Consider the following 14,510-nt stretch of genomic DNA (forward strand, 5'->3'; position numbering starts at 1 on the left):
ACTAAGAAATAGAATTATTGACGGATGTGAAACTATACGAAACACGCCTGGAATTTTCGAAAGAGTTCGTGATTCTATGAGAAGAAGAGCAGAAGCCTGCATAGAGGCAAGAGGTGGTCATTTCCAACATTTGTTGTAAATTATGTATGTATGTATTGTATTTAATTGTTGTTGCTTTTTGTTCACCAGTTTGTAAAAAATAGCTTGAAAATAAATATTTGAAAAATGTACCTGAATAAAAACTGAAATAAAATCAAAGTTAACACAATCAAAAATAATCATTAATGTCATTGTCATAATGTTTACAACAACAAAAAAACAGTTGCTGGCAACGAGCAAAGCTAACTTGATTTATTTCCATAATTTTTAAAGATGCACTTTATGCATTAAAGACGTTTTTTTAATTACCGATTACACCCAAACGGTAAGATTTACAGCAAAAATTATGGAGGAATTTTTTGTTTATAATTAATTGATAATTAAGATAAAATCATAATTTTTTTCGTAAGTCAATGTCGTAGTATTTTTTTTGTAAAATTGTATTAAAAATTCATCATAGCTACGCCACTGGTTGCTAAAAAAAGTAGGTAAACATCTAAAAAATGTGTTTTTATGCCATAATATCCTGTGCCAAAATTCAGTTCAATATTTTATAACGTATTTGAAAAAAAAGTAATTATTGCCGGCTTGCACAAGATTTTTTAGCTCTTGATTTTGCTATAATTAAAAAATATATAAAAAATAAAAAAATTATAAAATCTATAAATTGGTATCTTATTTTGTTTATTTTGGTAACAGGATTAGCACATAATGAAGCAAATTTTATGCAACTTAAAAGATATTTTAGAACGCAAGGAGAATTAATTTTAATATTTTAGTTCACCTGTGGGTCTTGACCGCGTTATTGTCCATTATGTGTGATTTATGTTATGTTTGTTCAAAGTATAATCACATATGTGGATATACTCTAGTAGCCTGCATCCCTAGCACTGCAGCCTGCAGGCCTAGCCTGCATCCTACACGCGGTAACCCTGTTGAAACTAAATCCTGTGGATCTAGACTGGACGTCGATAAACTAGGCAATAACACTTGGGATTGTTGGACTATTTGTTTGGGACAGTTGGATTGTCACGCCTTTTGTACGATTTATGGATACATAAAGAGAAACTTTTAATAAGTGGCTGTACGACAAAAAAAAAATCACTCCGACAAAAGTTTGTTTAAATAACTATATTAAAACACACAGTATAATACATAAATGACACCAGAGAAAATAATTAATGAAGAAAGTGGTTTTTTAAAAATTAAACTAAAGAAGCGGTGAGAAGGACGAGAAATTAATTTCGATATATTTTAGCAGCACGAAATTTTACTGGCTTTTAGGATTAATATCCTTTATTATTGCACGAACGAATTTTATTAACTTTATATTTTAATTTTGATAACGAGCTTTTGGCTTTCGCTGAGCCACCTTCAATCGTTCTATTTCATTATACGAATAAATGCGGACTGAACTGTTTTAAAAAAAAAAAAATACCACCACGCAAAAACTTCTCCTTCATAAGATGACGCAATCCTGTCGGCAATGCGATAAAAGAGTTTGTTATGATTTCAAACCGAAGACATCTTGTTTTTCTCCGAACCGGAAACACAAGTCTCTTATATTAATAAAAACCCTATACTCTTTAAAATCTAATATCTGTTGAAATTAATTTTCAACACCTTTCTTCCGCTACTCTACGGTGTGCCTCTGCTTTCTCTTCTTTCTGCTATCTGCCGCCCTCGGCCTGCTGTTCTTCTTTCTTAATGTTCGTCTTTTTTTTTTTGCGTGTCGTCCCTTCTTTAACCCAATCCAAGGTGTGTAGGCAACGTGCCGAGGGATGAATGGCCGTGGGGCAAAACGGTCGCTGACGTTCACTCACTGGAATACCGGGCGACCTCCCAGAATATCCAACCTTACCCAGGTAAACGGCTCTGCCTGGATGAACCGCTATTTCCGATATACTCGTAGGACCAACATAGATCAAAAAAAAAAAAAAAAAAAAAAACTCTCCCTCCCCTCCGTTCTCCCTCCACTATGGCGGGCTCTGAAACATTAGAGCTCACCGTTCCTTCAACTCCTGTTGCTCTGATGAGCCCACACATTCTCCCACCTACGAGGGCTCTGCCTCAGCAGGAAACCCGGTAATCCCCGACTTAAACATCGACGATCTAGCTGGAGCTCTCAACAGGGCACAGCTGAAAAGAAAGAACCTCTGCGGTTCGGAGAAAAAAAGGAGAAGGAAGGCTAGGGCTAAGGAGGGACCAGGCACCAAAAGGCTCAGAATACCCGGGTCTATGCCTACCGAGCGCGCTGGCGGGGCTAAGAGATCGCGCAACGCTGAGTCCCGGCCTCAAGTCAGATATGCGCGATCGGTCGGCAGCGCCAAGCTGCAGCTGGCAGTGTATCGAACGGGACAGCCGGAGGTCGGTTTCACTGGCGAACAGCTGCTACAATTCGTGGACTCGGTGACTGAGGCCATACTGCGGACTTCGTCCGGCAGTGAGGCACAGTCACTGCAATTCCATCCACCGCGGCTGATCAGGAACCAAATACTGTTAACGGCCGCGAATCAGGAAAGTCTGGAGTGGCTCCGTCGGGCACTCCCAAGTCTTTCTCATTGGGAGGGGGGCAACAGTGGATTCCGGGTATTAGACATAAGTCTCACGAGGACACCCTGAGGCTTCTAGAGCTTCAAAATCCTGGCCTCCCGTGCTCCCAGTGGAGAGTGTGGGAGCGCTAAGAAGAGGCTAAGAACCTCAGGCTGGTGGTGGGGGTGGGTGAGGGAACGGCCAAAACGATAAGAGAGAGATAGCGCTCGCTATTTTATAGCATCACCAGGGCCGCTGTCTCCCTCATCGAGAACAAGTAAGCGGCTGATGACACCAGGGTGGCTACTTCCACAGTGGCCCCTGGGCCTTCGGCAGTCGACTTAGAAAGAGCCACTACTGCCGATACCGCAGCTTCCGAGAAGCCAGGGCAATCTGCAGATGATAGCCCTTCCAGCTCCAAGGACTAAGCGTGGTTAACAGTCAGCCAGTCCCACACCTTACAGTATACCTCTAACATTTCTACAGACAAATTTATAGCATGGAAGAGCGTCCACCGCTGTTCTGTGCAAAAGGCTCAATGAGCACTGGACTTACCAAGGCTCTGTTAAAGGCCTGGGTTTAACTGGCGGCACACTACATAAACATGTACCTTGTGAGAATCTCCGCGCATGCAGCCTTACTAGGAATTTAGGAAGCTTTCTCAAAAAAAAAAATTGAGAAAGCGAAAATTCGTGCTCAACTGAACAGAGTCCAACGCCTTGCACTTAGCACAACGGGTTCCATGCGAACGGCGCCAACTAGAGCGCGCTTGAGACTCTTCTAAGTTTTTCGTTGTGTAATTCGAGGCAGTGAGTACAGGCTACACGTCCTCGGCGAACTAAGTGTTGGCGAGACCGGTTACGCAAAAATCTGGTCACGGGCCATACAGGAATGTCCTCTCCTTCTGATGGGCAGTGACTGCATGGCTCTAGTGACAGTGCGAGGGATTCGTGACGCACCATGCAGGTAGAGAGGAGTGGCAACATTCCAACAGACCTGCATTGCTAAATAGGCGAACCATCTGGTACACAGATGGCTCCAGAATGACAAACAGAGCTGGATCAGGGCCTTGTGGTGGGATCCAGTAGGGCATAGTCGCTGGGGGAGCCACTGTCTTCCAGGCCGAAGTATTCGCTGTATTAAAATGCGGACAGAAAATCCTAAGCAGCTGACACCGCAATACAGTCGTATCAATATGCTCGGACAGCAGAGCTGCCATTAAGGCTGTCACGGCCGCAAAGGTAAGCTCCAAGCTTGTACTCGAGTGCATAAAAGTCCTGGAAAAACTGGTGCAGGTTGGCTGCAGGGTTAAGCTCGTCTGGGTACCTGACCACGCAGGCCATGCAGGTAACAAGGAAGCGGACTCTCTTGCCAGACTGGGATCCGCGAATGTGCCGATGAGGCCGGAACCCATAATTGGTATCGCCAAATGCGAGCGATCGCATCAATGAAGGGTGTGCTGGACAAGTGGACCCACCGAAGATGGACTGAGCAACCCGGAATGCCAGATTTTAATAAGAATTGTCTTGTACACTTTCTGTCTTAATATTTTGATGTTTGTACTACGTATTATTTGTCACATTTCTTACAAAAAAAATTCTTTTAAAAGGTTTTTAGGTTGTTTTTTTACTTTTGAAAAGTAATTCGTGGCTATCGTATTGCAAAATTTTTTAGTGAGTCTATTATGTCCTTAGTTTTTATATTAGTCCGTATACTATACTTACCGTATACGATTGTTATGACTGTTTGTTGATGTAAAGTGATATATTTTAATCCTAGGAATATGGGCCTTATATGTGTATTGAAATTTGTAGAACCCTGAATATTTAACAGAAGTAAAAAGTGTAAAAAGAAAGATTTTTACTTGAACCATATTTTGTTAAACGTCACCAGTGGCGAAGCGTACGAGTAGACAAGGTAGACACTGTCTACCCAAAATTATCCAGTTATTTGTCATTAATTTATCACGTAATTATTTCATGTAATTGTTGAATTAAAGTTTTAAAAAAATTAACACAGAACGTAATCGCTATCCTTACTATTATTATTATAGTATCTAAACATGATTAATCCGAAGGCGCGCCCCGCCTGCCGCACCGATTAAGATAAAAATACAGGGCTGACACCCAATTAATGTATCCGAGCCCCAGGAAGACACATTAATATTTGTCTTCCGAAATTTGGAGCATATCGAACCAAATACGCATCAAGCAGGCTACAGAGGTCCGGCCGCATTCAGCCTATTACGTATGCAAAATTTACTCGCGGGGAAGACATTCGAGCTTTTGTCTATCGAAGTCGACCAGCTATTTTATTATGCTGTTGAGGGTTATTGTTTATGGACACGCTTGTTCTGGTCAGCCGCAATACATCTTCAGTTTTGTCTGCATTTGGTGGGGGCGCGTGCTATAGTAATTTAATAATTAATAAATAAAAGTATTTTTATTTTTGGGTGTATAGAAAAGGTTTTTTTAGTGGTTATTTTTGAACGACTGTTCGATATTGGCAATTGTATTTTAGTTGTGTTTTTTTGTAAGTAGTATTTATTTATTTCTTTTTTATATCACTACATAATTTTTCTCTTTCAGTTAATATTTCATGCGCTTTCATTCTGTATTTCATTAAAGTGAATAATATTGAATACACATTTTTTTCTAATTAACGATTTTTATTGTTTGTCTACCCGAAAAAAAGGTTCACGCTTCGCCACTGAACGTCACTATTTTATTTAAATTCCAAAAATCTAAGGTACTTACCTATAAAATAATTTTCCGCACATCCGACATTCCAACGGATGTATTTTCAAATGTTCCTTAAATTTGTGCTCTATATCAAATACCTCATCGCATACTTGGCACTTGGTTGTTTTAATTTTCTGCTGATTGTGAAACTCCTTATTGTGCATTCGCAATTCTTTCTTAGTTTTGAAAAATTGATCACAGATTTTACACATATTTATAATAAGGAGTTTGCGATCTTCTTCTTTTATGCCGTTTTTATTGTCCTCTGAACCTAAGATAAAAAAAAACAATTATAGTTTATTGAATAAAACAGAATGTACTAAAAATTTTAAGTTTTGGTTGTGTTCAGTAATGGCATTAGCATTACTTGTATTAATTGGTTAAATATTTATATTAATCTCACTTCTCTAAGTAAATTTTAAATGACCCCTATATCTAAAAATATGCCTGCTCGCTAACACCAAAATTCGTCATTTCCCTCCTAAAAATGAACGAGTAACCAGACGTAAGAGGAGTGGACAAGTACTTAAAAGGGAACCATTTTCGTGTATTTGAAGCATTTTTGGTGTATACTTCACTAGTACTCAAATTAAGTAACTAATCCCATAAAACCTTGCCAAAGTTATCGAAAATACAGGCCGGTAACGCGAGTGACGGGCAGCACAAGTATATAGAAGAAAGGAATCAACAGCCTATGGTATGTTCATTTTTATTATCCTTTTTCTCTCATAAACATATTGCTCTCACCTCCACAGGTTGCATATTGCAAAGATTAAACATTTTCTGAATAAAATATTTGTTTATTAAATAACGAGACTGTGCACACAGAAGGTGTCATAGGTTTGGGAAACTATGCAATGTTGGTTAGGTGGAAGTTTCTAGTGTCTACTGTTCTAGTATGAAAACACATTTTTATCTCTGTAGTAGCATATTTTTTATAGAGGTTAGAAACGAAAGTATTTTTTTCTGGTGCCGATGATGTGCGAAGAAAAACATGATCAACAGATCATTGAAAATTTTCTCGTTAAATAAAAAATAACTTTCATTGAGTGTTATACTTATCTATCTCGTGCGCACCAACTCTTTCTTGTCTAGTGGTCGACGACATAATCAATGATAAACCAGGCAGGCTTGTAAACTCAAGTAAAACAATATGCTACTGTGTTTACTAAGTTTTCTTAAATTTTATAATCATTTTAAATCAAATAGTTAATTTTTTCATTCCGTTGCAAATTGTCATTAAACTTTAACTTTTACAAATTTTAACTCATTTGCACTTAACTCACTGTATAGAAACAGTTTTGTTAAAATATTCATAATAAAATACACTTAAAAGAATGTTTTGAGGTCTTGAAAGAAAAGCGCGCGTACGCCACAATTCTGCATTTATTGGATTAAAATCTTAATTAAACTAACTTTAAAAATGATTTAAAAACTTGCCAACTAATGGGAGTGAAAACCAGGTAAGGTCTCACAACAAAGTTAATAATTATTTTCAAACGCAGAAATACAGTCTTCCTTTCTCAACAGTGAGCTCTCGATATGGGCTTACCCTTCTGATGGCCCCTATCTTATGTTTCCGATAAAAAAATTAGAAATCTAGCAACACCATCTAGTTATTCAAAATATTCATCCATTATTCTCAAAGAGACTTAGATATATGACCAAAGGAAGAGAAAGTATACTCAAAGTCAAAGTCTCACAAACCAAGCGTCTATTTAAAGGTGTTTCGCCCCATTAGGGCATCATCGGACATAAATAAAATTATCAAAATAAAATATTAAGGAACAAAACGTTAATTAACAGAGAAGACATAACTCATCTAAATACAAAAACTACACACTTACTCTCACTAATATAAATCAAAATATAAAATATAATATGTCTACAACATCGTATACCGTTATTTACTAAAATATGAACTTTAAAACGCCAAGTATCACCGAAATCCAGTACATTTTATACATATTATCTTATAAAGAACCAAAACAAATACAAGTATGAAAGCACAAAAAAGTTTTTTTTTTTTAAATTACATGGGGATCGGGCCAAAGACCATTGGATCCGAAGTCCGAAGTATAGACCTTATCGCCAAACCGGAGTATTGTTGTAGTATACGAGTATTTACATAATATGAGAAGTAATAAAACGATGTTAAAAATATTAAAATTTATTGGAGATTAAGTTCGAAGTTAAATTTAAAAAAAAAATTTATTGGAGATTATTGAAAATGAGATTAGGTTCAAAATTAAAGATATCATTGACACAATTTAATATTGGGCTTCTCTTAGCTCTTGTAATCTCCAGCCCTAAAAAAATTATTTTATTTAGGTCTGATGATGCCCTAATGCGGCGAAACGCGTAACACTTAAACTAGATGCTTGATTTGTGAGACTTTGACTTTGAGTATACTTTCTCTTCCTTTGGTCATCTAGTTAGTCATGGAAAAATCTAACATTTTGGTTGCTTGCTTTTCGATACAATTTACCGTTTTTGAGAAAATCGCTGGTAAAACGACAGAGGAGCATCATTAAACCCGATGAAATTATCAAATTAGAAAAAAAACGAAGTGGGGCGTGACCGCTTTAATTTTTGTCAAATCAAATTGATTGTATCGAAAAAATGCAAGAAACGATAATTTTAGATTTTTTCATTGCTGTAGATGGTGTTTTAGATTTTCAAAATAATCTTATCGAAAAGCTAAAATACGGGCCATCACAAGAATAGGTCCACCTAAATCTGTGTTTACACCATTCTTGGGACGTAAAATGTCAAGAACACTTAAAAAAACCCAAAAAAAAAAATGGCTTGCAGTTTTTGAAAAAATTTCACGTATAAATGTAGTCTGTTTTCTAAATAATCGATTTTTTTCAAGCAATTTGCGCGGGCTGTTACTCTGAGGGTTTATAGAAAAAAAAGTCTTATTTTGGCTTCAATAATACGCATTTTTACCTGTTGCCTGGTGGTTGGTACATGTTATATGATCGTATATATTGTACTTTATATTTAAAGGGTGACTCAAACATAAATTAATACTTTGACGTCACGATAACTTTTATTAAAGAGTAACGAGTGGTTATTTGTTCCTTACTTGTAGTTACTTTATTTAGGGTTTCTAAAGATAGATTTTTTTCTGCTATTGCTTTAAAGTCAAGCGGCCTTTGTTAAAAAGTTGTTTTTTTTCGCCACTTCAATTTAATTTTAAATCAATTAACCGCTTTTTCTTAAGTCACTTTAATTTCCTATTCGTTTACTCATAGTTCTTTTATGCATTTTTTTATATAGCAAATCAAGCAATCTAAACTATTTAAAACGTCTGGCACATTAAAAAAAGCCAAACTTTTAGACAAACTGAAGTGAACGGACTCTCAGACTTGAAATGTCTAAAAGTGCAAAAAATAATAATTCTAATTAGACAGTTTTTAAGCTACGTTATGGATCTTTAGAGTCCAATAAGTCAGAATTTTTCAAACAGCACAATATTGTGATTGGTGGTATCTTAGATGATGATGATGAATTTATTATACAGGATCGCATTAGAAATTCATTCGAACGAGATTTTTGGTGCAGTAAATCAACATACTTTGACCTATTGGGTGAGCAACTTGGCTCTAAACCTTCTTCTTCATCTTCAGTTTCTAGTAATCAATTAAATTCACATGTAACTTTACCAAAAATTGAAATTCCTCTCTTTTCCGGGAATATCACACAATTTTCAATTAAAAAGCTAAAAGGTGGCGCCCCCATACGTAGGAATGATGAAACTCGCTTGGCAGCCTTGGTATTAAAAATTACGAGAGACAATATCGCAGAGAAATGGGAGTTTTCGCATTGCGCTATTTCTGTTTGAGGACATATTCGCATATTCAATAGTATAAATTTGAGAGAAAATATTGAAAGGTTTAGTTTCATATTTTGTTTTTTTTTTCTAATTTTTAAGTATAAAATCTAATAAGTAATATAAGTAATATATTTTTGCTTATTTTTAAAAGTACAGTATATTATAGAGTTTGCCTACATTTCGGCAGAACCAGAGGCTGTTATTTTTTATACAAGGTGCAAAGATATACATATGGTAAAGTGTTTTAAGCTTTTGGGTCTACAGCTTATAAATTAAAAAAAAATACCTTGAAAATAAATTAACCTTAAAAACATATACAGGGTGTTCCGTTGATCATGTTACAAACTTCTATGGCAGATAGAAAACGTCAAAAGAAAAACAAAAGTTCATATAAACATGGGTCCGGAAAAGCTTCCTCAGGGAGCTAGAGCTCTTTGAAAATAACCTTAAAAAACTAGTTTTTTTTAATAGCTCTGGAAATACTTTAACTACCGTAACCAATTTTGGGAGGTAAATTAATTGTTAGTACGTTTATTCTTTTGAACCTACTAAATAAAAAAAATATTTATCAGGGGCTTCAGAATCAGGGCAGTATTTGGTAAATTTAGGCCAATTTCTTTAAGACTTTAATTTCTGCCCGTTTGGGCATTAGATTATGATGTTCCTATACTTTTTACATAAAAAAGGTGCTCTTAGTAAAAGTCGGTAAATGGTAAATATCACCGTTTTTGTGAAAATTGACAATAAGCAAGTTCTGAGATACAAAAATTAATTATCTATTATTATTAATAAACAATTAAAAAAAAATCTGACTTAAATATAAAATAAATGTTTAAAAAAAGTTAAGGTAGCCACTTTATTAAATTGGTACTCAAATTAATTAACTGTCACTTTAATTACCTTGAGGTATAAAATGTTTAAATGATTTTAAGTGTAATAAAAAACCAACAAATTAACAATTTTAGAAACGTAAATAAATTTTATTAAAAATTGGTATTACAAAAATAAACTTAAAATATTAATTGCTCAAAATGCCGGCCGCCACGATCGATACATTTATTGTATCTACGCACCATATTAATGTTGACGTGGTTAAAAATATCAGGCGTAGTTTGGATTACTTCAGCAGCTGCGGAAATTCTGGCCACCAGGTCTTCTTCTGACTTGACTGGAGTTTCATATACGAGACTTTTCTTATGCCCCCAAAGAAAAAAATCTAAGGGTGTCAAATTTGGTGAGCGCGCTGGCCAGGTGACAGGGCCTCCGTGGCCAATCCAACGCCTTCCAAATTTTCATTTATAAACTCGCGGACAATAAGTGAAAAATGAGCTGGCGCTCCATCGTGTTGTAGCCATAAGTTCTGTCGTATATTTAGGGGCAGATCATCTAATAGTTCTGGCAGTACATTTCTTAAAAAAATTAAATAAATATTTCCCGTTAAACGAGGAGGCAACATAATTGGACCAATTAAGCGTTCTCCAACAATGCCGACCCACATATTGACCAAAAACTTATGTTGATAGCTGCTAAAATGAATACCATGGGTATTCATCATCCACCAAGGGTTTTCCTCACTTCACACATGATTATTCTTAGAATTAAGAATGCCTTCTTTTGTAAATAAAGCCTCGTCAGTAAAAAGGACATATTTTGGAAATTGAGGTTCTTCTGTACACCGGTCAAGAAACCACTGGCAAAAATTCACGCGGGGCATAAAATCATTGGGTCCTAATGATTCCACCTTTTGCAGGTGGTAGGGCCGAAGAAGCTGTTCATTAACAACGTTCCATACCCTAACATGATTTACATGCATCGCATCAGCTACTGCTCGAGTACTTACTGATGGGTTATCTTCAAATCGCTGAAGCACTTCTTCCTCAAAATCCGGGATTCGGATGTTCCTTTGCGCGCCATTATCTTGGCGTTTTATTTTAATGGAGCCAGTCTCCCTGAGCCGTTGATTGACCCTTTCAAAAAGTGTGTGAGCTGGGATTCGCATTTCGGGAAACTACTCTTCATATAGTCCAGAAGCAGCTCTACCATTACATCGTACTTCCCCATAAATTAAAAGCATATCGGCGTATTCAGCAAAAGTGTAATATTCCATTACTTAACCGTAATAAAAAGGGAATTAATATCATGTAAAAAATACTGACAGTGACAAATTAAAAAAATACTGACAGTGGCAATGAATTAGCATTATTATTATTATTAAAATAATTAATTCAAGATACAGCATCTTAGTTTGGTTTTAGTCAATTTCCACAAAAACGGTGATATTTACCGACTTTTACTAAGAGCACCTTTTTTATGTAAAAAGTATAGGAACATCATAATCTAATGCCCAAACGGGCAGAAATTAAAGTCTTAAAGAAATTGGCCCAAATTTACCATATACTCCCCTGATTCTGAAGCCCCTGGTAAATATTTTTTTTATTTATACTCTATTTCAGAAGTGTGTAGAGCAATAAAACCTCATTAGGTATGCAAAAGTGGTACCTGGTGATCCACCAATATTTTATGCCACTACCTTAGTTGGGTATTAGTTTCAATGTAAAATTCTTTCTTTTCGTTGATTGCAGGTAGTGCAACTCGGTTTTCGGTCAATTTATGAGTTTTGCCCATTGTTACCCACTGATAAACATTGAAAACGGTTCGCCAAAGGCGTGCAACTGGGACTTGTTTTTTACCTTATAATTAATGTACTTAAATGCTATTTTATTTTAGAAAGTTACTTTTGTTTAAATGGAATAATATATTTTTTTCACAAATTTATTGAACATAATATGTAGAGTAAAACAGTTGAAAATGTCACTTTTGGATCTGGCACTTTTTGGACAGTGTATAACAATTTTAAATTATAATAGATTGAAGTCTTCTTCGTCATCTGACGAACTGTCATCACCTATTGACATTATTATTAAAGGATCGACTGTCTGATCGATGAGGTTGTCAAGATCCCACATTTTGTCCTCTTGCTTAATTACATGCTGGACTGCTTTTCGCCAATTCTCTGGTGTCGCTTCCGTAATGGCTTGATCAAACAGTAGCTTAACATCTTTCATTTTAAAAGTCGTGTTTTGTCTTGCTACAAATCCTTTTACCTGCGCCCATATCAGTTCTATAGGATTTAGTTCGCGATGATATGGCGGTAAGCGCAGTACAGTTATATTATATTTTTCGGCTATATCTTGCACGGCGTATTTCATGAAACGAGTTTTGTGTAAGTTTGCTATTGCCAGCAGTTCTTTTTTTATCAAATTTGCTTCAAACGCAATACCTTTTGCAGTCAGCCAATCGATAATTTCTTGCTTTCTCCAACTTGAAGTTGGCGTCTTCTCTATTCGCCGTGAATGATAGCTTGCGTTATCCATAACCACCACCGAATTAGCCGGAAGAAATTTTATCATTTCACCAAAATAGTCCTCGAAAACGTCTGAGTTCATGTCTTCATGGTAATCTCCTGTGCGAGTCGACTCAAAGGTTAGCAGACCTTCTTTTAAAAATCCCTCTTCGCTTCCAATATGTGTGATTATAAGTCTTTTTCCTTTTCCCGAAGGTACTTTAATACCCGTAGACAGGCCTTCTATGAAAGCTTGGCGAGCACTGGTTATATTTTTGTCTTGCCACATTTTTTGGACTATATAACCTTCGTTAATCCACGTCTCATCAAGATAAAAAACTTTCTTTTGCTCCCTGCGGTACTGCTTGATACTTCTCAAGTATTATCGTCTCCAACAAACAATTTCGTCACTCTCCAGTAAAAGTGCTTTGCGGTTATGCTTTTCCCAGGCAAAATCCATATTTTTTAAAGTTTTTATATAAAAGTTTTCTACTTATCAACGGAATACTGTCATCTCGGCCAAGCTCCATTAAAATTTTGTCTAGGGTGGGTATTTCCTTTTTAAAATAAAAAGAGTGAACTTTTCTTCGAATTATACATTTAGCATTTTCATCAAGGACTTTTGTAGGTCGTCCTGGCTTTTGCTTGGGAGATTCCACTTGACCTGCTACTTTTCTTTCCCGCAACAATTTGAAAATAGTGGACTTTCCAATTCCACTCATTCGAGAACATTTTTCAACAATTTCTTGCACAGTAAAACTAGGGTAATCGTGTTTTATGCAATCATGTACATTTAAAATAATAACTTTTTCACTCAGCGATAGTGGAGAATTTTTAGTACATCTTTTCGTTGGACTGAATACCTCCATTTTTTAAATATTGGGATAATAATATTGTGATTACACTACAGCGTAGCAGTGACTACTAACGTTTAAAATATGATTTAAAAGTATTTATAGTCTGTATATATTACCTGACCCCATTTTTGCATGTTACAAAGCGTTAAAAGATAGGTACCTATACAAAAGGATTAAAAGTATTTATTTAGTATTTAATCTCTTTCAAAATAAAGGCATTTAATCCGTGAAAATTAAATTCATAAATATTATAAGTACCTGCGCCTATGAACTACCACGAAATGTAGCCAAACAGAACGGAATTCCCCAGTTTATTGCTCTATACACTTCTGAAATAGAGTATAACAATAATGTTGCAGCAAACTAAAAGCTTAATAATGAAGAAAAGCTGTTTTTTTCGTATGAAAATTGAGCTTCATGTGAATAAAGACAAGATAGATTTTTCGTCACTTAATTAAACGAGAAATTCAAAAATTATTTTTTTGCAATCTCAATATCTTGTTCTATCTTCAAGTTTAATTTGAAATGGTGTAACATTTGTTTTCTTTAGAAAAATTGAGACTATAAGACCAATGCCCGCCAATGATGAATAAAAAATTCTTAATCACACTCTTAAAACTCTCTAAATTTTAGTTGCATATTTCATCCGGTCTCAGTGCAATAAATAAAGCGTCAGTCAGTAAGAAAAATTTAAACACCCCGTTTCACGGAAAACGAATCATTTGCGGACATACGTTTATAAAACATATAAACTGTCATTGCACAAGGTTTGTCGCACCAACTTACTAACACTCATTATACTTACCCAAAGCAATATCGATTTCAGGAATTCCCGGATCGTCGATATCTTCCTCATTATTTTCCACTTTAAGTCGACTAGTAAATACATTATCAAAGTTTGTAACCTGTGTTTCTTTTCTTGATCTCTTTGGTTTAATTATTAATTTCTTCACTCTTCTCTTATTTATATCTAAAGCCAACGGTCTCGGACATATATTAGTTTTATCTGTTGCATTTGAATCTGATTGAGTTTGAGTGGAAGAAACACCTTCTTTTAATTCTTCTTTAAGAGCTGCTAGATTTACTGTACTGACATC

At 35.7% G+C, this 14,510-nt stretch overlaps 1 protein-coding gene across 1 annotated transcript in view; it reads right to left on the reverse strand.

Moving 5' to 3' along the window:
• LOC126734718 (uncharacterized) overlaps positions 1 to 14,510 on the reverse strand; it is a 120,497-nt gene that overhangs the window by 12,804 nt on the left and 93,183 nt on the right. The window contains exons 9-10 of the mRNA XM_050438440.1: positions 14,219 to 14,509; positions 5,388 to 5,643 (exon numbers count right to left, since the gene is read on the reverse strand). Coding sequence (XP_050294397.1) covers positions 5,388 to 5,643; positions 14,219 to 14,509 — 547 coding nt within the window. The remainder of the gene's footprint in view (positions 1 to 5,387; positions 5,644 to 14,218; position 14,510) is intronic.

The sequence above is a fragment of the Anthonomus grandis genome, chromosome 3 (assembly GCF_022605725.1).
Source record: "Anthonomus grandis grandis chromosome 3, icAntGran1.3, whole genome shotgun sequence".
NCBI lineage: Eukaryota > Metazoa > Arthropoda > Insecta > Coleoptera > Curculionidae > Anthonomus > Anthonomus grandis.